General features: G+C 32.4%; 1 protein-coding gene across 8 annotated transcripts in view; it reads right to left on the reverse strand.

The window, feature by feature from the left end:
- The window catches only part of shep (alan shepard), a 509,138-nt gene that overhangs the window by 137,526 nt on the left and 345,492 nt on the right, over positions 1–26,120 (reverse strand). Inside the window, exon 1 of one of the 8 annotated variants that reach the window (XM_036359987.2) lies at positions 3,897–3,929. The exons of the other annotated variants lie outside the window; for them this stretch is intronic. Coding sequence (XP_036215880.1) covers positions 3,897–3,914 — 18 coding nt within the window. The 5' untranslated portion in view covers positions 3,915–3,929. Of the gene's footprint in view, positions 1–3,896; positions 3,930–26,120 lie in introns of those variants that run through there. 8 annotated transcript variants of the gene reach the window in all.

Genomic DNA, 26,120 nt, shown 5'->3' on the forward strand with positions numbered 1-26,120 from the left:
CATCTTTTCTCTTAAAAAAAAAACAAACAGCATGAGGCTTTTTTGCTTTCAGTTGAAAAATCACGTAAGTACTAATGAAGAGCGTTGGATTCGTTATTAATTTTTTATTGATTGGTGAAAATAGCCCCGGTAAGTTTTGCTATCAATTACAAATGTTTATGTGATACTCTCCACCAACACTCTATGTAGATTAATACTATCATTGCAATAAGAATTTTTTATAATTTCATTCAATGAGTAATCCCATCTGACAAAATTGTATGAAGTACTTAATATTTCTCTGGAAAGAAATGAAAATTATTTAGAAAATTCGACAGGATAAATTGAAGAAGCTATGGAAGTTACAGTAAAATACACATTCCTTTAGAAAAAAATGAATGCAATCTAGTATCAGCTTTCTTATCGCATGCTTAATTTTGATAAAAATTATAATCACCCTCCAAAAAGTAAATAAATAGCAAGCAAGAAAACAGGAAAACAGGAAAACATTAAAACACAAAACAAGAATAGAAAATCTGTGTGTTGTGGCATGAAATTAGCTTGTCAATGGCGTTAGTGTCAAGAGGAAATTAGTTTTTTGTTCAATGAAAAATATAGCTTATTCGCTTTTCATGCCATTTTCGTTTTCACTTTTATATCAGCCACCAAGAGAATAACAAAATACATTAATATTTTTTGTCGGCGTCCATTGTTTCCATTCACACGCTAAATATCTGTGTATTATCTACACAAAATTCATCGTAGTTATGGATTTATATGTGTGTATGTATTATAAATGAGATTATATATGCATGTAGTATATGTGTGTGTTTGTAACAGATTGCGATTGCGATGGCGTTGGCGCACAACGGACGTCACTCGATGTTTGACACTAATCTGTGTGGTAATTATTATTGCGTTTTTTTCTTGTCAGTTATCAAATGGTATAAGGCGTGGTTACGTTAAGCGTTTTCATCAGAATATTCGCGAACTATAGCACAGGCTAATTAGAGGTTAAAACTATATAATAAAAATACATAAACATTTTTTTTTGAAGTTTGAAATAAATGGGGGGAATTAATTGTTATTGTGACCTATGATACACGTATTTGTATTTGTATTTGTATGTATCTATAGTCAGAAAACTATACTTGGAATTTTGATATAAAATAAGAAAAAAAATGGTATTCTCTTTCCGGGAAAATACTGTTGAAAATATCAGCTATTGGTCATAGAGGCGGGAAGCGGTCCGCACGGATTAAGTAAACTAAATAAAGAAAAAGAGTGCTTCGTTGTGGTTTCAATTCGGCAAAAGCAGTCGAGTCTCCTTCAAATAGGCTCCTTTTGAGCCAATACAAGCAGCAAATAATTAATTTAAGTTTCCATACCATTGCTATAACCCTCGGCTGGGTTGACCTACATCGAATGACTTTTAATGGTTTCAGTTGATTCATGGCGCGTTCCCCGTAGCGGATTTTTCAGTTTCCCGTTAGCCAAACAGGCGAATAGAGTGGAGCTATGACTGTCGTTTCATGCTTGGCTAAAAAGTCAGTCTGTCTTACTAGAATGTGACGGCTCATTATCGTGGTGAAAAACCAATAAACCCGTCTCTTACGAAACATTGCTTTACGTAAACGTCTCAAAATGGCAATTAACCAAACTATGTTAAGTCATTTCGAAAAAAATTTTGAGATCTTCTATCTCTCTGATGACAACAAGACGATTTTCAAGCACTGCTTTTTTAACTGTTTCGATGTTAACGTCCCTAACAGAGGTGGATGTATGACTCGAATGAGACAAGTTTTCGCTAACTTTACGACCTTCACTTTGTGGTACACAAATATTGTATTCGTGATAAAATTGACTACCCAAAAGACTTCTGAAATATTTTCAACGATACCGTATCCTTTGGAAACACAAAGTTTCAAGCAAACTTGTTGTTACATTTTTTTTCCATGGTAAAAATCGTCAGACAAACTTTCCGCATCGTAAACAAATAGCTGCCAAAAACACACTAAATATCATAAGGAGATCAAACTTTACTCGAACAGAAAAAAACGTTTACCAATCTAAAAAACATTTTTTATCAATTCGGTTTGCGCGCGCAGTTTAAATGACTTAATCCGGCTCAAATTTGATCAGACGATCTTCTTCTAGAAAACTACTTTCCTGTGCAATTAATAATAAGATAATTTTTTCAAATAAAAATTTCCCAATTTAAATAATATTATTATACCCTTGCAACATGTTGCTACAGAGTATAATAATTTTGTTCATCTAACGGTTGTTTGTATCTCCAAAAACTAATCGAGATATGTATCTGTGGGGTTAGCACGGGATGACTTGAAGTCCGAGTGACTGTCTGTCCGTCCGTGGAAGCGATAACTTGATGGAATACCCAAGGGGCTGGTATTGAAGATTTGCGAAATCGGTCCAGTGCCACGCCCACAAAGTGCCATTAGGCGAAAACATATTTATATTTAGGCGAAAACATTTAAAGGTACAAAACTGTAATTCGGCACAGTTGGGAGGGATATCTGTGGTTTTAATATTTTTGAAATAAAAGTGGGCGTGGTGCGGTCCGCTAATATGTATAATGTGCATACCTCTCAAACCACGTAAGCCAAATCAACCAAATTTTCTCATAAGAACTGTTTTTGTTATCCCTTCTAACAGCGTGAAAATGTATGAAATCGGAAAGTTTACTCGCCCTGGCCCCTATATAACGGTTTTGTTAAAAACTTGTAAAAGTGCGATAAACCATTGAATAAATGCGCCAGGAAGATTTAGTTTTACACCCTAGATATTAAGAGAGGGTTTTATAGGAGACGATGTCAAAATTAGACGATGGGCATTGGATTTGAATAATTTTTTTTTACTTTCTCATTTAAAATTAGTATTTTATTTTAATAAAAAAACGCTCATTTCGTACTGGTACACCTGGTACTAGCCACACGTATTCAAATATTTTCAAATCTTATATAAATATATAACACAACGAAAAACTATGGCGCAGATTTACGCACGACAAAATAAAAAAACACTTAAAGAAAACTGTATAAAACAAAAAGAGCTTAAATGAATTATATTTTGTTGTATGCTCTAACATATGCTGCAGAGACTCGCCAGACATTTTTGAGTTGCTTTATACAATTTTTAGTTTTTTTTTCTCGATGGTCAGAAGCTTGATTTATACCAAAAGTTTACAAATCAAATAACGAAACATTTATGCTTATATATAGATGGGACTAATATTATAAAATATAATCAATATAACTGAAGGGTTATTGATATAACGGAACTAACTATAAATATAGTAGTATGCATCTACAAATTTCCAAACATCTCATAATTGCCTCAACTGCATCATTCAAGAAGCTTCCCAAACAAAATTCACCCACTCAAATACAAGTATAACCAAAAAAGAAAAAAAATTAAATTCCTTTATGACGTTGGTTAAATATAGCTGCAACATGCTTACAAACACACAATCGGAATCTAAGTAGAACATACCACTATCATGGCCTCAAATAAAATAGCAGCACACACACATATGGTATGGCCACATATGCTTAAGCGCAGAAGGGTTCTTCATAAAAGAGCTAACCGCAAATCACACACATACATATAGGTACACCGCTACACATGTATGCGTACATTTAGTTTCAAAAATAGAAACCAAATTCGCTCAAGATTTACGGCCGGCACTTTACAATCCCACTTATGCACATAAGACCACACACACACGCGCACATGAGGACAGCTAATATTTTATTACTGTGTGTTTGTATGTGTGTGTCTGTGTTGCGTTGCTTCTTCAACATATGTTGACAGGGAAAAATTTAGAGCCACGCATACTAAACCCTGGCAAGCGAGTGGAAGGCGACAAATATGTTTCATGCTTAAGAAATTCTTACCATATGGCACAGGCACATCGTATGTCTCGCCCGCTGATCGACTGCCACTGCTGCTTATGCACAATTAACTCGGTTAGCAAATATTTACTTGGTTTATTATTTATTTTCTTTTAGTAAAAAATATATTTTTTTTCTATATCTTCTACGCCTAATATATTTTTTGATTTAATTAACTACTATTACATATGTACATATGTTTGTATGTTTGTGTGTTTGCTTGATTTCTAAGTTAATATTTAATTTATCCGCTTGTTTTGATTCTTCACAACGTTGCAGCAAAGAGAATTGAGTAAAACTGAGCGCAAATGTGGCGAACGAAAAAATCAGCATGAAATTGGCAATGTGGCATTGTGTGGGCAGCGTGTCCATTGGCAGTAAACGAATTAGCAACGAAGGATTATTTCGTGTCAGTTTCCGCTCTCTTTGCTGTTCGCTCTTACAGCGTGCGCTCTTAGAAATATTTTTTCTTGCATTGGCTGGTTTTTCTTCTTATGCTGGAAAGTAAGAGTAAATCTTTAGTGGCTGTAAGAAAATCATTGCTTGCCTCCCTGAAAGTATGCAATGTTTATGGCGAGCTAAAAGAATAGCGCTAACGCCATTTTACTCTTGGACTACGTGATTTTTGTTTTAAGTGAAGGGTAATAGTATCTACTAAAACAAGTTGAAATATGGCTTGTGATTTTTTGTGTTACTTTAGCTGCTTTTAAGTTCTAAGTCAGCCACTTTAAAAAAATTTAACACAAAACTTGTGCAGGCGCTTTTTTGGCCCCTTAAAGATACCATATGTTAGTAATTTCCGTAAAGTCGATTAATGAATTTCAAAAAAATATTTATTGCTCTCGTTTCTCTATTAAATCAAAGTAACTTTGCTGTTTTTTTAAACATCAGCCTGAATGTGGGCAACGCCTTAAGTTTTTAAAAATGTCAAGTAAATAAAATGAGGACTCTAGTAAAAAAAAAAATTAAATAAAAATTGTGCGACACAGCACTTTAACGAATTCTGCTTCGATTTAACCCATGCATACATGTATAGTCTTGATATTGCCTACAATCAGGCGCAAACTAAAATTCAAGCAAAGTCACAAACCTCATGTAAAGTAGCTAAAATTAGCGCCATTCGAATATTTCTAATTACAATGAAAAATATTATTTATTATTTCAGTTTTTATATGTATCTACGTAGCCTTAGAAATATTCCATCATATTTAAGGCTCTTATGTGATTTTTGTTTTGGAAAAACTTATGGTAAAGAGTTAATTATGGCTGAGTTAAATAGTAAATGTAAATTGATCGATCAGTGTCAAAAAAAATCTGTTTAGTAGACCATAAGGCTTAAGTTAACGATCTTAACTATTATAATCTATAGACTGTCAGAAATAGGTAAATACTCGATTTTTTTTTTACTATCTGCCCTTGAAACTATGTCATATGGAAAGTTTCACATTGATAATCGAAATAGTATTAGAAAAAATATTACTAAGTAAGTAGTGTTGCTACAGTAGTTTTCTGGCACTCCCAAATATCAATTTTTTGGTTGTTACATTAGGTGCGCACTTTAATAAAGCCAAATATGTGGAACTCTGCTGTCATAAATATATGAAGCCATTATTATAGAAGCTTCAAGGCCTAAGATATGCATAGGCCAGCAAGGTAGACCTCTGCGAAACTAGCCACATTCAATGACTGAGTTCTAGTTATAACAACCGATACGTATGGTAGCAGTTGGATACTTCGTCTTCTGCATGCTTTCAGCGTATTACCACTACTTGGTCTATATTAAATAAAAATCCTGCAAGAGAGAAAATCAAAAAATTGAATCCTTTGATTATTTTATTAGCCCTTAGCACCAAAGAGTCTCATTTTAATTATTTTTAATTGAGTTCTCTTTTTTCTGAAGTAACTATTCCATTCGCCTTGCATATTTTTAATATACCCTGTCTCTATCTCTGCTACAACGTTGAAAATAATGCATTGTGAAAAGTCTTTGAGCACATCTTTTCTCATTTCCCAAAAATAGCGGAGTTTTATCAATGCGGCAGCATTGTTCCTTTGTAAACAATAGACTAAACTCGTTATGTGCTTAGCACCGATTAAAGTATTAACTTATAATTTTAAATTCTTCATAAAATTAATGTGTAGTTTAGAGCTTAGCGATGCGACACAAAATTCACACATACGCACATCGCCATAAACCGTTATATGAGCAAGCTGGTGTTTGCTCATAAAGTGCACAGCAACGCAGCGACAGGGCGAATGCAATAAATTCATTATGCAGTTGCACAGTGGGTATAAAACTACAGTTTATTTTTTTATTTTTCTCAGTAAATATATTAAACTTATGCGGAATATCTAATAAGATCAGATAAGGGTTTCAAATAGAGTCGGAATGCCAAAAAATGCATTTTTTTTTTCGGGTTACCGATATTTTAAAAAATTGACAAAAAAAATTGACATATGTAGATAATATATTCTGAATACCGACTCCAAGAATAATGCACGACGACAATTTAATTAAGGTTTCAAATTTTAATTAAAAAAAAAATTTTTAAAAACGCATAATAATCGCGATCCTATTATGCTAGAAAGGATACGGAAAAAAGTTTAATAAAAAATTAATTCCAATGTCAGGATTTTAGCAATATTTTGCATATGTTTACGACTCGGGATCCCGATATCAAGAAAAAAAGGATAAATGCATTATCAAACAAAACCAAAAAAAAAAAAATAAAAATAATAATAAAAACTTTTTAAAAAACAACAGACTAAATTATCAGATTACATGTATGTATATGTGTAGGTCAGGGTCTCGAATTTAATACTCGTACGTAGATTCGAAGAATGGAACATAAATTGCTTTGAATTTATTTATTAAAATGAGAAATGGAAAATCATTTTCAATGCGAACTTTAATATGAATACCGCGATCCCGAATTTTGCACTTTGGAATTTCGGTATCCCGAATTAAAAAAAAATATATATCTTAATAATAATTTTAATTAAAACTTTGCATCTTAATTGAAAAATAAAACACTAATAATTTTAGTGCTGAAGTCCTTGAAGATAGAGAAAATTCAAGTCATTTATTACATATATTTACGTTCTTTATGACTTGATATTTGATAATAACCTTCAAGTGGGTGCTTTACAATATTTATACTTAATGATATTTTAATTATGAACTAAGGAAAAGCATTTTAGTAAGGACTGTGAAAATGTTCAAAACACATTGATAGCAGTAAAAATTACTTATTTTACACTTTCGACGGGTTATTTAAAATGTGTAAGTTTAAAAAAATAATCAGTCAAAACAAATGCAAAATCCCGATATTTCGGTATTGTAAATTTTTGCCAATCCCGAAATCCCGAAAATGCATTAAAATTTCTTCAAACCATTTCTACTAAATTTTAAGCATACCTACAATATTTTTGGTTTATTTTTGTGTACTGTCAGTTACTTCCTTGCCCACTATGCGACTTAATAACTTAAACTCAATAGTATATACTTTTATGAAAGCACTGTACTACTATTAAGGCCACTATATGCTATATTTCCAAGTACATTTTGCAGTTGGTATTAGTGCTGTCTTAGACTTCTCCACAGTGAAACTGTTGTTGTTTTTGTCAATTTCTGACTTTTCTTAGCTGAACGTTACTCTGCAACGGCAGCAGTAAGAGCGCTTAGAAGACTGCCCCGACTACTGCTGCTAATTCTACTTTAAATTTCATTAAATTTCATTTTTGTTATTCCAAGCGCGTCGGCTGGAATAACTTCTTCTTTTACTTACTCATAGACTATACACGTAAGTGTGTGTGTGCGTGTGAGTGTGTGGCTGCGTATTCCTTGCGTTGGCCACATCTTAACAACTGTTAAGCTGCTTTGTTTCTAATTAAGTCGTGTTGCGTAGCAGAGTCTGTCTTGTTGTATGTATGTGTGTGTGTGTGTGTTTTTGTGCACGGTGGCATCATTGGCTGTAGCAAGCTACGCTTCACGTCGCCCGCTCGGAATAGAAATTCCTCTTAAAGTTTTCGAGTGGCTCCGAGTGGATTTTTTGGTCATAAATAGAGCATAGAAACCGGCGGCTGTAGCTCCCTCGAGTGGCATGCTATTTTTTTAGTGGGTAGACCCCCCTAACCAAACTCCGCTCGCTGCGCACAGATTCGTTTATTTTGTTTGGGTGTGTGTTTGTTTTTGTTTTTCACACTCACAGTTTGACAAAAGCCGCGTGCAACATGTCAATAGGAAGTAGTGCGTGATATTCGCTAATATATATATTTTTTCTATATACTTTTTTTTTGTTCAAATACGCCCCGTTGTGCAATGAATATTTCTTCCATGTGGTGTGGTTGAATATGTACACAAGTGTGTTTGGTCTTTATTATGTGTGTGTGTGTGTGATCAAATATGCTTGCGCATCCTGAGGCCGTTTTTGTTAGCATACATTTCGGCGCTTGTGGGCGGTTTTGCGAATGAGTAAATGCGTTTCCCGCTGCGTGCGTGGAATTTTTATTTCATTAAAGAAATAGAATACTACAAAGCAAATACAAAAATTAAATAAACGACGAATATATATACGTACATAAATATCATTTTTCTTTTTACTTGAGACTATACATATATAGTGCAAAATTTTTCTGAAATTCGTACACTTTTATAACTTAGTAAGGTTGTATGTGTGCATGTTGATTGGCGGGGCTGTTGCAGTGTTGCTTTGAGGTATTTACTCATTGCTAACGGTTACAAGGTCACGCTCAATTATTTATAAATTCAACATAAATATATATAATACATGAAAATATACAATGTATGTATATACATATGGGTATATATGAACATGCAGATGGAATTTTTTCAATACTTACTTTAAATATGTACTTGTATTATATATGTATATAAATAAAAAAGTAGATTCACATTTATACATTGAAGGAGGAAAACTCGGAGATCTTATATGAATTATCAACGTGACGAGATGACTCGATTTCACCATACCCATCTGTATACTCCTATACCCGAACTAGTCCCTCAACTGTTGACATATCAATCTGAAATTTTGCACACATCCTTCTATCATCAAGAAGCTGCTCATTTGTCGAAACCGCCGATATCGGACTATTTTAGAATATATGTAGCTGCTATAAAGACTGTTCGCTAAAAATCAAGTTCTTGTATGGAAAACTCTTTTATTTGACTCATTCTTTTCACGAAATTTTTCGTGAATTATTCTCTAAGGTAGTGCTATATTCTTCGAACAAATTGTTCAGGTCGAACCACTAAAGCATTATCTGCCTTACATACTTGCCGTTCTAATTCAAGAAAAATATACTTTTTTCCCTTTTTCTGCTACAAGAAAAGCACCTGTTAACGTTATTATGGCTTCTGTGCAGCTGAAGTTAAAATTTTCCTTGTTTAATGTGCATGAAACTACGCCGCTTTTATCTTTTATCTCGAGAGTGCAGTGTATTTACTTTATTTCAATTTTCTTTGCGTTAATTCTATTCAAAAACTTGCATTTATTATATATACATATGTACATCACTACATATAATATTCGCTTATTTTTAACACATCTATATATCAACGCAACATCTGTTATATATATACCAAGTGTCGCTGGTGTGTTGTGGCTTTATGATGAATGATAAGCAAATGCCTTTAAATAAACAAAATGGAGAAAAGTGAAAGTAAACGAAAGCTTTGTATATTGACCACAAAGTAAGTTATCTAAAATCTGATTGCGGACAAACAGAAGAAAGATACGAATTATATTTAAGTGCAGAAAAAATTTAACGGCATATTAAATTGCATATTATTATTTAAAGAAGATGAGGTATTTAAACAAAGATACTTTTCTTTTAACTAGTTGAAGGAAAGGGAAATTGTCGAGATATTGCAAACATTTTAACAATGCTAGGGTAAAGATTTTCCTAAATCAGTTGGAATTCGTCCACTTATAAACTGTTTAGCGGAATATGTTATAAAGAATACAATAGTGCAATAGGGAAAATCAACCAGTAAACCGTTACAAAGTTCGTTAATATTTAAAAGACCTAAGAAAATGGAACTGTGTTAAGAGCGCGCGATCCTCCCTTTATAAATTGTCGTTTATTTCAATTCGGCAGATAATTTTTCATTTCATGGAAAAAATAATTAAATAACGAGTTTGCTTGAAATGTCGTATTACCAATGAAACCACCTCTACGAGATCGTTGCAAATGTTGCAAAAGTGTTTTGGAGAGTCTACTTTATCACAAACACAAGTATTTGAGTGCCACAAAGCAATCGGTGAAGGTAGTAAAGTCCAGCAAAACTTGCTCATGCGAGTCGCCCAACCACCTCTGTTAATGACGATTACATCGAATGCAAGTTAAACAGTGCTTGAAAATCATTGTGTTGGCATCAGAGAGGTATTAGCAGAGGATCTCAATATCTCGTATGGCTCGACATATGATGTTTTGGTTACTGTTTTGAGTATGAAGCGTGTCAATGATAAATTCGTATCTAAAAACCGGAATCTTTTGCAAAAGCGAGAAGAGGTCGCAAAAGAGATAATGGTCAGATTTGATCTGTTGGTATATTTAAATTTATATATATTCTTTTACTCTTAAGTTTTTCGGTCGGATATTCTTCTGTGGATGTGTCATCATTTTCTTTACAATTTCAAGCCAATATTCTTAATTATGTCCAACTATAAATTACTTGATTAGTTTATAGTTATTTCATTTTGATAGTTTTTTAGTAAAATGTGACTTGATTTCGTGAAAATATTACAATACGTCAAATAAAAAAGATTCCCATACAAGCACTTGACTCCGATTGTTCAGTTTGTATGGCAGCTATATGCTATATTGGTCCGATATCGGCCGTTCCGACAAATGAGCAGCTTCTCAGTGAGAAAAGAACAGGTGCAATGTTTCAGATCGATAGCTTAAAAACTGAGGGACTAGTTCGCGTATATACAGACGAACGGACGGACGGACAGACATGGCTAAATTAACTCAGCACATCATGCTGATCATTTAGGTATATAATCTATAGGGTCTCCGACGCTTCCTTCTGGATGTTACAAACCTCGTGGCAAACTTAATATACACTGTTCAGGGTATAAAACGTAATAGTGAAAATATCTTTAAAAAAACTATAATAACGAACAAGTTTTTGATCAACTATTAGTGCATTACCAGTTTTTAGTGAGCTTAAAGTACAAAAGTATGTCGAAAATTGAAGAAAAGAATTATGTAATATTAGGTCAATTATAAAAATATTCAAATGTCTTCTGAGCGAAACCTTTTGTATTTCAACGTGAACCGTTAGAAATAAAAAATTAAAAATTCACTATCGTTGGGTTATTATTTGCCGTATAGTACATTATCTTCGGAGCATATGTAAATTTATATGATTCTTTGAATAACAGAGTCAAACATAGTAAATAAATGCTCCCTAGAATAAGTTTAAAACAGTTTCGAAACTTGACCGGTAAAAAATACCTTCGAGCTTAATTTGGGATTAGCATGACTGCTTCTAGGCTCCAAAGTCAACTGACATTAATAAAGCAATAGTAGAACAAATAGCAATCAGTCTTCTGTACGTACTAAGCTTAACTACGTTATTTTCTTCTTGATCTTTCCAACATAGTAGAGGTCTGCGCTTTCCTCTGCTCCCACCAGCGCGTATCGAATCGAACAGCTTCAAAGCTGGAGTGCTTTCGTCCATTCGGATGACATGAACTACGCTGGATATGTTAGGCTTGCAGGACTAGAATAATGAGCGATTTATAGAGTTTGGTTTTTGTTCGTCGAGAGAGGACTTTACTTTTTAACTGCCTATTCAGTGCTAAAGTAGAAGTGATGACATAAGTGATTATGCTTGGATTTCAACAGTGCAATAGTTGGTGTTGCTGATGTTCTTGAATCTGGAGTATCTTTTATCAGTTTTCAACTGTCATAAACAATAATTAATGACTATACTATTTCTTTCTCAAAGGAATTTTTTGAGCTGAAGAATATATTCGATGTGAAAATATTCGAATGAAAGAGTCATAGGTAGGTAGGTATAAGTTGAAATTAAACTTGGGAACCACAATACCAATATCTGCATAAATGGTTATTTAAAGCTTGGGGAAAATGATGTATAAATAAAAAAAGGTTTGAAATTTAGCGAAGCCAATATATCTACAACGTCAGATAGGTGCGCTATAATTGCGCACATATGCTCCTTAGTCCTTTTTAGCGTACACGTGTGAAATTTCATGTCTAATGTGCCATTCGAAAATCAAATTAAAGTTAACGCAGTTAAACAGAATGAGAAGGGCTACAATGTTGAATGATTTCAACTCACATCCTTATGCTCAGGGTATAGAAATTCATGTAATCCCTCATGTGCACACAAATAGGTTTATAGGCTGATAGCCATGTCAATACCCCAAAAAGATACGGCAGTGCGTGTGAAAAATACGAAATTTGCTTTCGCCTGCAAAATTCATCAATCAGCAAAAATGTTTGTCATAACATCGAATCACCAGGCTACTTGAACCCATGATCCGATTGCCTATTGTATAAATGTTTGTCAGCGTTGTCGGCTGAAATTAAATTATTTGCTTTGAATAAGTTATTTGTACATATCTATGACACTACGCATGTGTGTGTGTAGCATAGGGATTTGCAGCGAACGTGTTGTGACTTTGTATTTCATGTTTACTACGGCTACAGCCACCCATTATCTATCCAACTTTTTGCGCTTCCTGACACATCCTTCAATATTTTTTTTCTAATTTTTTTTTGTACACATTACACTTTTCATTCAATTGATTTGCCGTGTGTACAGGTGTTACATAAGAAGGAGTAAAAATAAAATACACATACACACACACCCAAATGAAATAAAATTGCTGATGCTGACTTGCTGTTTATCCTGCAGCAACACCATGCAGGCAAGTCACCAACCAGCTGACGACCCCTTTGCCGATAATGTCGATTTAAGTATGCGTTTTATTCGAAACTGGAAACCGAATGGGTGAGTAATGTGAACTTCCAACTCTTGGCGTTGTACCAAACAACTTGACATCAACATCAGCCACCCCTACGAACGCCCGCACTGCAAGCAGTTTCATTTTTATTGGCATCTACTTTGGAATTTGCAACTTGCTGACATGTTGATATTGACGCGAAATGAAAAGGCGGTGTAAAACGAGATGAATTTATGCTAACTAAAATGAAATTCCAACTTGTGCAATACCCACAAATACACACACAAACATACATGAAGCTAATATGGGTAGTCGGCTGGATTGCAAGGAGGGTGTAAGGAATTTCGTCACCTGAATTAAGTGAAAAATACATTAAAAAAATGCCAGAGTTTGAGTGAAAAAAGCACAAGAGAATTCATTTAGTAGTTACACTACTGTGCCAAAGTTGTGATATTGTAACTAGTATCATAGTGACTATATTAGTAACTAGTTGTAAGGGAAAAAAAAATTTTTTTTGGTTGAGTCCTATGTTTTTCCCACGTACGATTTCGGAAAACTAATACAAAATGAATGATAGAAAATAATTTTTAATAATTTTCTAATTAGTCTTCGTCTTATGCTCACAAATGCTTTTTTTTAATTTTCAAAACAAACTGAACGATCGGAATCAAGTGCTTGGAGGAAAAACTTTTTCAGTTCACGAGATATCTTTATGAAATTTGGCATGGACTATCGCCTAAAGCAGTGGTGTAATTTTTGAAAAAATTATTGAGATCGAGTTACTATAGCATTTAGCTAGCATACAGACTGACCGATCAAAGTTATTGTAAGGAATCTTTGCATTTGTCAAGGGCAAAGGAAGTTAACCTTTTGTTTTTTTTATTTTCTTTAATTTAAAGTCCCAATCACAATAGGAATAAAAAAAATATCTATGAAAAATTTGTATATTCACAATTTTTTAATTTTATTAAACGGTAGTTGTATATTTTGAAAAAATTTTGTAAAACCTCATAGAACTCCTTATTACTCATCGCATTGGGATGAATTAATTAATATTCTGCCGAAATGTAGGCAATGTTTCTGAATGACCTTTTGCAAAACAAAAACAGGGAAAAACGTTGAGTTCGGAACGAAAGCTAGAATACCCTTCATAAATAAAAATGGATCCATACATGAATAGAGTTTGACCGGTAGCTATGTGCTATAGTGGTCCGACATCGGTGGTTGATGGATGGTGGATGACAAAGAAATGTTATCTAAAAAACAAATTTATAAAAAATACTGTAGAATTTATTTTTTTTAATTTTTTTAAACTAAATAAGTATCTGTGTAAATAGCAAATAATACTCTTTATAACCTTATTACTCACTATCGCAATATTTGGTGTTCGATTTGGTTATAATTCAGTTATACTAAGAATAATAATGCATTTCGCTTAAGTGTAGGCAACGTTTTTAGTTGAAATATTATGTTTTAGAAATGCCAAAATCAGCACTAAATTATGATTTATGTGTCCAAATAAAATTTTAAGTGAAAATAATGCCTAATGAGTTCATTTTAGAAAATTAAGATAAGTAATGTTTTTTTAATTTTTATTAGAAAGACTACCAATAAAAATCTCAATTTTTGTCATTCATTTGCTTATATTTCATACGATTGGTCGGAAATATTAAAAAACAGGCCGGAGAACTATGTATATTTTATTCATGTTGTCTTAGTCACAAAAGTATTATCAGCAGATTCGCCAGAATAACACAAAAATTTGTAACGGTTGCCTTTTTTGCTGAAGTAAAATATATCGGTATGAAAATGTTGCTTTACTATCTTTTAATCGAAGTACTCATAATAGACATATCGAACTTTCAGAATATCGATATTTGTTAGATTTTATTTCAGAATCAATTCGTGAACGATGAATAATTAAAATTTTAACTCTATTAAATGGTTCTATAAAATCAAGAATTTTTTAAATAGAATATTTAAAATTTTAATGCATTTTTAATAATTTTCTAACGATTCGCTGTCTCTAGGGATTGATTTTGTGAGCAAAAGGTCGCTCTAACGATAGAACTTGTTTTCACTTTAATTTTTATTCAACCATTTTATTTGTTTACCGTTATTAATTACTGAATTAATTGTCAACAACAATCGACACAAATATTAAAAAATTTGTGAAATTTCCTGCAGGATATACTATGTTTAGTTATGTGGCATTGTCCCACTTCCTTGCTGCATGTAAAAATACCTTCTTATACCTATATGTATGTGACTATATACTTGTATATAGTATACTACTTTAGGTAGTTAAAAGGTAATGCTTCAAAACTCAAATGGGTGGATACTCCAAACGAAGTGTTAATGTAGAACATCAAAGTACAAATTTATGCATACAAACATACACAAATACATACAAGCAGCCAAACATATTTACAAATATATATATATATATATGCAACTGCGTATATGTATGCATGTACCTGTGCACACACTCTTGTGTGGTATCGCATTCTTCGATCAGCATTTTCGTTTTCTCTCTCTCTCTCTTAATTTGCATTTTTAAATGGAATTAAAATTCTTTGTGCGAAATTCTATGAAAAATTCACTTTGCATTTTATTTGAGAAATTCAAGTGAATTCTTTGTCATGTGGCAATGTTGATAATTTTGTCTTTTCGCTTGCGGGTATTTTTTTGGTAGAAAATACAGGAAAATAACTGCATTTACGGTTTATATATCATTTGTTCTATAATATATGAATTTCTGCAAAGTGGTGTATAAAGTATTATGGATAACACACAAAAAGGAAAAGTAAATGGGGTAAGAAGGCACATAATATAATATAGAGAAAATAGTTTGATTACATTTTTATCAGTTTGTTTAGAATATGAATTTTGCAATATCTAAAAAATAGCAATTAGTTATTCAAAAGCGCAAAATTTATAAATATATTGTAAGTCAGGGACATCTGAGAAGTACAAAGTATGTATGAAGTGTACTCGGTGTTAGATGAATTTCGGAGAAAATGCATAACCAAAATACCAACTTACCCTGTGCGAAGGACAATGTTCAAGTATATTCCATTATATGATTTCATTCTCATTGAATAATCTATTTTACACTCTGAGATATTTATATTATATATTATTATATTAATTTTAATAATTTTATTATTGACACCAAAGAATTGAAGTTCTCCATTTTTAGTGCTAAATTGCTAAAAAAAGTGTAAATTTTTCACTAAATTTGGTTAAATTAACCAATATAAATTACAGGCGTATATTACCGCAATCCGAATGTTATGACTACGAGAAGCTTTGCTCAGGTTTCAGTTATTTTCAGAGAAAGTTTGCACATATCTGTTGTTCTATATATAGTATGCTATATTTTGTTTGATAACAGCGATTTATAAAAAGCAACGAATTTCGAAGTTAGGAAAGTTCGTTTCCCACCGTTTGTTTGATGGAAACATCCGCATATTCAGTAGTCTTTTTCTGTAAGAACTCAATGATTCACAGCCACTTCTTTCATTCATTTGTATTGCGCTTTGCGTAGAAAATTTAACCTTTAAACATTTTTGCGTAAACTCCTCTTATATCACCTTTTGAAAGCTAAATGTTATCTTAATACCTTTACTCTTACGATGGACTAAGATATCCATATGTTACAAAATAGAACTCTTTTTAAAACTTTGGTTAGACCGATACTAGAAAATGGCTCTATGCTGTGGAGCCCTATTTACTAAAGCCATTCTGACAAGTTAGATAAAACGATTGTTACTATACGCCTTAAGGCTTTCTTTACACAATAGTCGTAGGTAAATGCTTGGCATAATATTCTTGGTGAAAATCCTGAATGTATGTATAAGCTTATAGCTCTTTTCTCTTGTCTGAAGTAAAATTTAATATCCCGTCTCGCTTATCGAAACAGTTTAGACTCTCAAACTTAAAATCTCGTAGACAAAATTTATTCTAATTCCTGCACATTTGATTCATCTGCACCACTTCTCAAAAAAAAAAAAAAATTATATTGTTTTCTTTTGAGTAGTTTTAGATTATGACGCTTCAAAACCTTTCTTGCCTTTTATGTCTCGATTAATTCTGCATATATGGGGATAGGGCCACTCGTGTCGGTTGGACGGAAGGAGTGCGATTATTGAGTTAGTATTATTATTATCATTTATAACTAGTGATCTGGTCTGAGCTCAAGTATAATACTATACCGAAAAAGGATTATTAATTGATATCATTATCATATTCATCATTTATTTAAATTTCAAACTTTCCACTGATCTATTAAAATCTTTACCTAAAAACTTGTTCTCGTTAAATTATAGGCGTCTTGAAAGCTGTAGCTGGGGAGTATGAAGGGAGTATGTTGCCATCTGCTTTGACTAGGCAAATGTTTGTCATTACTGGTAAACCTTAAATAAGTACTAAAATCTAAAAAATTGAAAAAAAAAAATGTTGGCTGTCGTTTAGCCCCTCTGAAGTATATAGAAGTAGTAATATTTCTGAAACTAAATACTGTTGGGTGAATATTGGCAAAAGAGGACAAAAACTTGACTCAAATCTACATTAATAATTTAGTATATATAATCACATATGCTAATATTTCTTTTAGTTTAAAGCACCGCTCCATGAAAATCTATCAATTAGTTCAAACAAATTGTTACAACATCAATTAACGATATCAAAGGCAAATAACTACCGTACAGCAACAGCTTAATCGAAGATTATATCCAACAAAGCTAGCAGAAACTACATGTCGATATGCTAAATATAAACACCATCAGTTTTGTCGTTTCGGCGCTTATTTGCCATCATGTTTTGGCAATTAAATTTGTTGGCGGAAAAAACTGCAAGCACACTACTACTAATGCACAAGCAGAGCGGCAAACGCGTAGACTAAAATAAAACGCCCAGGCGGTAAATGAGAGATACTTTTCAGAGACTGTAATATAAACATACGCATATGTTACTTTTATTCTACTCTACTGCTGCTGAGCAATGACTTGCAGCGTAATGAAATTCGCCAGCAGAGTTGCACGCTGCTTCTGTAGAACGCATGCGCATTACGTATACGCCCCAGCATACCGACATTTATTGCACATTGAGCTCTTAGCTGTTGAATATTTCTATGTATATGTGAGTAGACTCGTGCGTTGTGAGCGCTAATGTTTAAATGCTTATATATTTGTGTGCGTACAGCGCGTGTGGTGAATTAAAATTGCGTCGTTTCATTTGGAAGCCCAATAAGTGAGATATTCTTTTGGTGAAATATGTGTAATAAAATTGCATATAAAATTATTTTTTGTTGTAAGAGAAGTGGAATTGGTTAGGATAGCTTCTTTAAAAGTTACAAATCTAGCTTTTTGAAGATTCTAAAAATTGTATTTGAGCCAGTAAAAGTATTAAAAAGCCCATCAAATTATATATTGATTACATTTTTAGCTGTTTAATTCCAATTATTGGGTTTGTTGAGGCCAAACAGTTAATTATATTGTATACTTACTTCTTGTGTTACATACTAAATAAGAACATATGCTACAAATCTATAGATATACCAATATATACAAAAATGTTTATATATATATATATATATATATATACCTACAAACAGCCCTCTCTGAGTTTTCTTGACTGAGAGCGCATTGAAAACTCTCTCTGTTAGCAAATTTTGTTTAAACGCTGAGAATTCGAGGTTAAAGTGCCGGCAAAAAAACAAGCTGAAAGCGAATGAGCGAAGAAAAAATGAGAAATCATCAACAAGATGTTTGTTTGCCGCTTTTTAAGCTATGAGTGACATGAAGTCGCCAGTTTACAAGCTAATATAAAGCAATATGCAGCGTGAGAAAGAATATAAAAAATTATTTATTTATTTATATGTTGGCGGAAAAGCCGCGAAAATGAATAGGCAAATAAAAAAATATAAATTGATTGTCAGCGTAAGCAGTAAAGCATACGTGATTATTAAATAAGTGCACGCACATGTGTGTTTATGCCGTATTGAGTGTATGCTTTAATAGTCATAGATTTTAGCGCCTATTTATAGGCAATAACAATGCGAGTTTATAGCAATTGCATTAGTAGCTGCGGTTCATAGGCGTTTATGAGGCTTGTTGTTACACAAACAACGGAAAACGATAACGCATATGTGTTAATGTCATAACGATGATGTGGCAGTATTCATAAATTGATACTTATTACACCATTAATCATTTATGATTTTCCATAAAGTGATCATAATTAGTGTGTTAGCAATTTTTCAAGTTAAATATATCGCTTTTTATATTCTAAATTTTAAAATTTATTTGCAATTTAGTTTAAGTTTTTTTTTAATTTTCAATCACAATTTGTTATTAAACGATTGAAGGCTTCTAAAATATTTTAGAATTTTTAGAGAAAATTTTGTTAAAAAAGAATACCAAAATTGCATTTCTACATTTTTATAGCAGTTTTCGTGTAATATGCCCAACGTGATACAGTAGTCATATATGGCTAAGGCTCAGTAAAAAAAAAACAACAAAAAAAAAACAATTTGTAAGTGAGCTTCCGATTTGTTTAAAACTTTGAGAATATTTTTTTTCATAAATTAATATCTCCAAAACTTTTTAAACGATTTGGATAAAATTTACGGATGAATTGTTAAAAGTGCGTATTTCATTTTACATTCAGTCCAAAAACAATGCAAAACATTTTTTTAGTTAATTTTTAAATCAATCAGCCGAATTTTCGAATTTTTTGATAAGCATATATCGATTTCCTATAATATAATTTTAAATTTAAAATAAAAGTAAAATTATGGATATTTTTTTTTTCGAACTTGCACCCATATGCTACCCATACCAGTCAAGTAATCTGTCCTTGCCTGGCTCTCATAATTTATGTATATTTATTGCAGCGATTGTCGAACAATAATACTTGCTTTAGGGGCATGCTTGAGTAAACAGAATGCTATCCCAAGTTAAACTTTTAAGTTTACGTTCTTTTAAGTTTAAAGAGAGCCGGGAGAGAGAGACCTAACTTCGCTTCAAATAATTACGAATAATTAGTTACAAGCTAACTTTTTGAAACCTCAAAACAATATAAGGGTTGTTAGTGATTATCAATATAAATGAGATAATAAGAGTAGATCTTCAGGTACCTGAAATAAGTTTTTGCGGATGGTGCCAGTACTGTTTTTTGATTTTCGTGGTTATCAAACTCAAATATTTGTGAAACCTATTTACCCACATTTTGATCATATCTTGATAAAGTAAAGCGATGACTTCAAACCTTCACACAGTCGTAAATAATTTTTCTTTTTCATCGTTATCGCTTTCTCCTACAAGTAGATAGACGCTGTTATCTTTAAACCTAAGTAGATTTTTAACCCGAATATTGAACTATATTACAATTTCATCGTTTAACCTTACTTCTCGCAACTCGCAGAAGAGTTATTTCGTTACCGACAGAGCGCGGATTAGTCGAGAAACAAAACTGCATATTCGAAGATACCGAAGAGCTAACCTTGATATTTCGAAAATCATATGATTTTATTAAATTACTTATTGCCAATAACATCCATATGGACATTAACTTATAATTGCAGAGGTCAATTACATATAAGAAAGCTTTACATTTTCCACATTTACCGTCTACAGAGTAGAACAAGCACACGTGACCAGCTGCTAAATGTGACAAAACTTTCAATAAAGTGATAAAGTATAAACAAGTTCCATCTGAGGGCACGGTCAAAGCTAGTGACATTTCAATTTATCAAACTAAACCAATCATTATTGGCCAAAGTCAAACGGCGAGCAAAGAATACCAAATAAAATTACACGACAACCGAAGACAGTTATTAGCCAAGGCAAGCGGTCAAACGTCGTCAGTGCAGTTAAAGTTAAGCATTGGAGATAATGCAAAACAAAAAGAGAAATCGCAAAAACTAAAAAAGATTAAGTGTTGACAACATGGTTAGTAATGAGGGATAACAAGTAAAAGTTGTGTATACACGAGCAGAATTCAATGCATAAGGCAGAATCAAATCCCTTCGGGGACATAAAGTGACATTGTCAATGCTGCTGGTCACAACGCTGTGTCGACTGAAGTAATAGAATGCGCTGCAAGCGTTGTAAGCAATGTGTAGGCAAGGATATAAAGCGAAAAGCTAGACTGCAGGGATCGAATAAAGAAACAAGAAAATTAAGCTTAAACTAAAAATAATGCACAACAAACTACTTTGCTTTATAAACATATTGTCATACAAAGTATTGCGGAATATTGATCATTTTATTGCTGCTTTTTAATATAACAGTATTGTGGATTTTAAATATAAACAAAATTTAAAAGAGGATTTGCTAGAAAGTTGCCATACAAATAACGCTGATTTGCTATAGAGAACCTACTAAACTTCTGCTATACTTATTCGATACAGACAATTACGGCCGGTAGGTGATGCTGTGATTAAATGTTTCTAAAAATCGTATTGATCGCATGATTTTTTATGTTTTTGGGACCACATGAACAAGAAATGATAAAAGAATATTGAAAAATTAAAAATTAATATTCATTAATGAAAAATACTTCGTTTTTTTTTTCAATTATACTTGAAGTTCCGCACACAGTTCAAGAACTAGTTTTTGAAACACTTTTCTCTATTCTAATTTGACCTACCAAACATTTTTGACAAAACTATAGAGTGCTTTCAAGGGGAGCTAAGGGCCTGTTATACACCGAGAATCGGTGCTACAGAACATGACTTTTCGCCAAAATTAAGGTGTCTGGCTTCTGATAACACTTTGATCCAAATATATAAAGAAAGTATCTGAAGAAATTCGGGAAGTTTACCTGAAAGATATCTGAATTAAGTTGTCATATATTACTGCTCAATACTGCTTGAGCCGACAATCCATCAGTCTGACAAATAGATCGACCTACAAACTAACCTAGAATATTGGCTAAGTTTCATAACATTTCAACCGATCGTTCTCAAGTAGTTAATGATAGTTAATGATGTTGAGGCAAGATAATGTCTTGTTAATTGTTACGGCAAGTCTGACCTGGGATATTAAACGGCCAATTACTGATTTCCTGAATTTTGTCATAAGGTCACAAAAATCAGTAATAATTAAAAGTATTTCAAAATTCGAATTCACATTTTGTTCACAAATGGAAAAGTTTTTTGCGGGGTTGGTTCAGCGTCCAATCAAAAAGCGAAAATTTTTTTGACTTTCAAAGGCAATTTAGCAATGATCAAACCTTAAAATAACGAATTTTCACGCAGATTTACGACAATGGACGAAACTTGGCTACATCACGCCCGATTGGCGCACGGAAAACTGTTTTAAAGCAGCCCAAAACACAACAGCTTTAGGTTGTAGAAATTGTTTTTTTGGGATTCATATGAAATTATTTCTACCGATTACTACGAACGTGGAAAACAGTTATACTAGTTTCTCAGTTCTTGAAATATTGATCTGAAATTTTGTTTGTCATACAAACCGAACGATTGGAATCAAGTGCTGGCTTGGATTATTATTTAAGACAATGATGCAATCTCCGAAGAAAATGTTCAGATCGAGTCACTAGCATAGTTATATGTATGAACCTGACCAAAGTCTTGTAAGGAATCTTCTTTATTAGTGAAGGGTATCATAGCTTCGGTGCAACCGAAATTCACTTATTTTCTCGTTATTGTTAGGTAATTTTTACTTCTCAGTCCATGTAATACTTGCCTATAAATGTATATGGCATGTTACTTACTTGCGCTAATGACATTTCACAAGATTATTTAGGAACTTAGTATACGCATAATATGATTTCACAAGCGACTTACCTGCAAAGAGACATAAAGAAAAAACATTTAATTTAATTTCGATTTAATTAATAACTGCTTGCACATACACTAAATTTACAAATAATTATATTTACGATCCAACATAAACATTTCGTATTAGTATTTACCTTAAGAATTTCCAAACGAAGCAATTTATATCTTCACATTTGTATATAGAAGTATGTATGTATGTATGCATAATTATTCTGTAAGTATGTGTTTAGGTATGTGTATTATTGCTTGTGCATATATTTGTTTGTTTGTTTGTGTGATTGCATGCTGTTTAGGCATTTCATTTGCGACAATTTATGGGGCTTAATATGTGGTTATGGTCATAAAGTGCAAAATGGTCGCAATTAATCAAAGTAAATTTTTGAAATAAGCCATAAAATGAGTTCAAGGATTTACACATTTAAGGCAATGGAAATTGCATTACACATGCAACTGCAAATACACACACGTATATATATGTATATGTATATGAAGATACAATATACCATACATAAAGATATGCAGATGCGTAAATTCAAGCAGATGCTTGCCAGTGATTATCAGGAAGAAGGCGCTTGGCAGTGAGGCAATTATGCATTTATGCTGACAAACAAACAAGAAGATATTTGTATATACATATGTAATTAGTTTGTGCACTTGCTGGTTTGCTGAGTGACAGTTCTATTGGTTGTTCTCGTCTTTTGTTAGTTCGGTTAAATTTGTTGACTGATAATTGCTGAGGAAAGTTTATGTGTAAATGCTCTGAAAATTCAATATCGCATATTGAAGAGTATTGAAATCAGTTATACAGGGTGGGCCAAAAATGTGATAACCGTTCTATTATTATGACCAAAAATGTTTCAAAATATAAAAAGATCCTATATATGTGTTAAAATATATATGCTATATAACTAATTTTCATCTGGTGCATCGATTTTTGAAATCTTAAGTTTACTAAAAGCTAGTTAATATTGACTAGTTTTTGTTTATAGAAAATTTTATCTCCCTTTAACTTCTCATAACGACCATCAAATATTTTATATCAATGCGCCTAAAGGTAGGCAAAAATATATATAAACTATTCCGACTTTTGAAAAATATCAGTTTGGATAGTTAAACCGATTTAACTATGATCGTCTGTATGTCAATTTTCGATATTAGTACCTATATGAATAAAACTAACTCTAAACTAAAGCATCAATATTATTTTGAATTGTTACTCTTTATGTGTAGTCGGACTTATTGCCAATAATTTTTTTCTCTTTATGCATAATATTAATGATTTAACGTAAGTTGAGATTTATGAACAATTTCAAGAAAATTTAAAGTTTTCTGTTAAACGGTCGCGCCTTGAGAGACCATATCAATATTACGAGTATATTCCTTGATAAAAAGGCTTCATAGTAAATCCTTGAACTGCTTGTAAACCTTTTTGCCGGGTTAAAACAATGCATCTATCACAAAAGCCGCAAAAATTGCGAAACTCCTCTCGCGTCATCAGCGAAAATTTCTAATTAAAGAGTATGAAAATAATCAAAGTTTAATATACCTACTTGCTGAAACTTCTCAACTTTACTACTTGAAATCAATATGGTTACTGAAATATTATTTGCTGTGGCAAGAAGTCTTTCTTTACCAATAAAAGATGTGTCAGATCACATTTTAACGAAATTTTAATAAAAATGTTTTTATTTATACAAAAAAATTATTGTTTTAAAAATGTTGGTTTCTAAGCAAACCAAAATGTTCATACCCTAAACAGGATATAAAAAGTTTGCCACGAAGTTTTGAACACCCAGAAGGAAGAGTCGGAGACCCTATAAAATATATACATAAATGATCAAAATGATAACCTGAGTTGATTAAGCCATGACCGTCTGTCTGTCAGTATATATACGAACTAGTTACCTCAGCTTTGTTTTCCTAACTAAGAAGGTGTTCATTTGCCGAAACGGCCGATAACGATTATTGTCTAAGGCAACAATGTGATGTCAGAAGAAATTTTTTAGATCAGATTACTATAGCATAGAGCTGCCATACAAACGGAACGTTCGGAATCAAGTGCTTGTATGGAAAGCTCTTTCATTTGACGAGGTATCTTCACAAAATTTGACATGGATTATTATTTAAGGCACTAATGCAATTTCCGAAAAAATTGTATTGATCGGTTTACTCTAACATATAGATGTCATATAAACTGAACGATCGCAATAAAATGCTTGGATTTTATTTGACGAAGTATCCTCACGAAATCAGGTCGGAATTGAGGTCTTGTAACACCTTGTTCGGTGCAGCAGTTAACGTTTTTTCTTGTTGTTTTATTCGTTCACAGAATTTTTCGACATAATTTGGGCCCACCCGCCTACAAATATTTCCATTATAAAGCCAATATATTATTGCTCAAAACCATGCTATCAATAGGCAATTTGGCAAACAAATAGGGATTCAGAATTTCATGATTTCGACGCAACACGTTACAGATATTATCTACGCACACTGACAAATGCAACTAACGACTACAAATACAAATAAGCATTATAAATATGTACAGTATTTAAAGCCTGTAAGCGTAGAATTATAATATTTGTCTATTTATAAGCTTGTCAATGAAGTTCGTAGAAAATCGGTTGTCTATTTGGACAATAAATGATTTTAGTATACGCGTTGTTATATTAAAATTATTAAAATAAATATCCTGAAGCTTTGATTCATGGAAAACTGTCTACCAAAATATTGCAATTAAATAATTCTATGAAAATCAATAATTTTACCCAAAGCTTCGAAAAATTATAACTCGACATACGTTTTTGTATAGCATGTGCTAAAATATGTACCTTTATTACAAAGTCACTAGGAGCAGGGAGTATTTGTATATAGATGAATCTCATAGTTTATAGTGAATTTAACTGTGTGCACACATACTTCTACTTGGAGGAGACAAATTCTTTTCTATGATTGCTTTGTTCTCAGTACTCAATAACAAATTCAGAACTTTTCCAATACAACAAGGTTCCCAGCTTGGAATAGTATACTTACTTATGTAATTGAAATCTAATACACTTCCCTTGCATTATCATCAGCGATACTCAGAATAGCCAATAGATAAATATATATGAATTTTAAATCGATTGCCTTCACTTTTAATTTAGCGTTAAAAGAGATCTGAACGAGATAAAGGAGTGAGTATTATACCTCTAAATTTAAGACCGAGGTATTATCAAGGTTTACATAGATCCTATACTAAAGGTCTTCACTGCGTCGATCTAATTAACAGATTACAAATTAGGGACTATTTTTTTTTTGTCGAAACTCTACGAAAGAGATATTTTCAGCAACAACATTGTACAGAATATTATTATGGTTTTAACAACAGTGACAGGTTTCAAATCCAAAGAACTAGCTCGGTGTTAAAGGTAACATTAAAGAGGAAGCTTATCAAAACATTCCGTCAAT

This window comes from Bactrocera oleae, chromosome 6 (genome assembly GCF_042242935.1).
Source record: "Bactrocera oleae isolate idBacOlea1 chromosome 6, idBacOlea1, whole genome shotgun sequence".
Classification (NCBI taxonomy): Eukaryota; Metazoa; Arthropoda; class Insecta; order Diptera; family Tephritidae; genus Bactrocera; species Bactrocera oleae.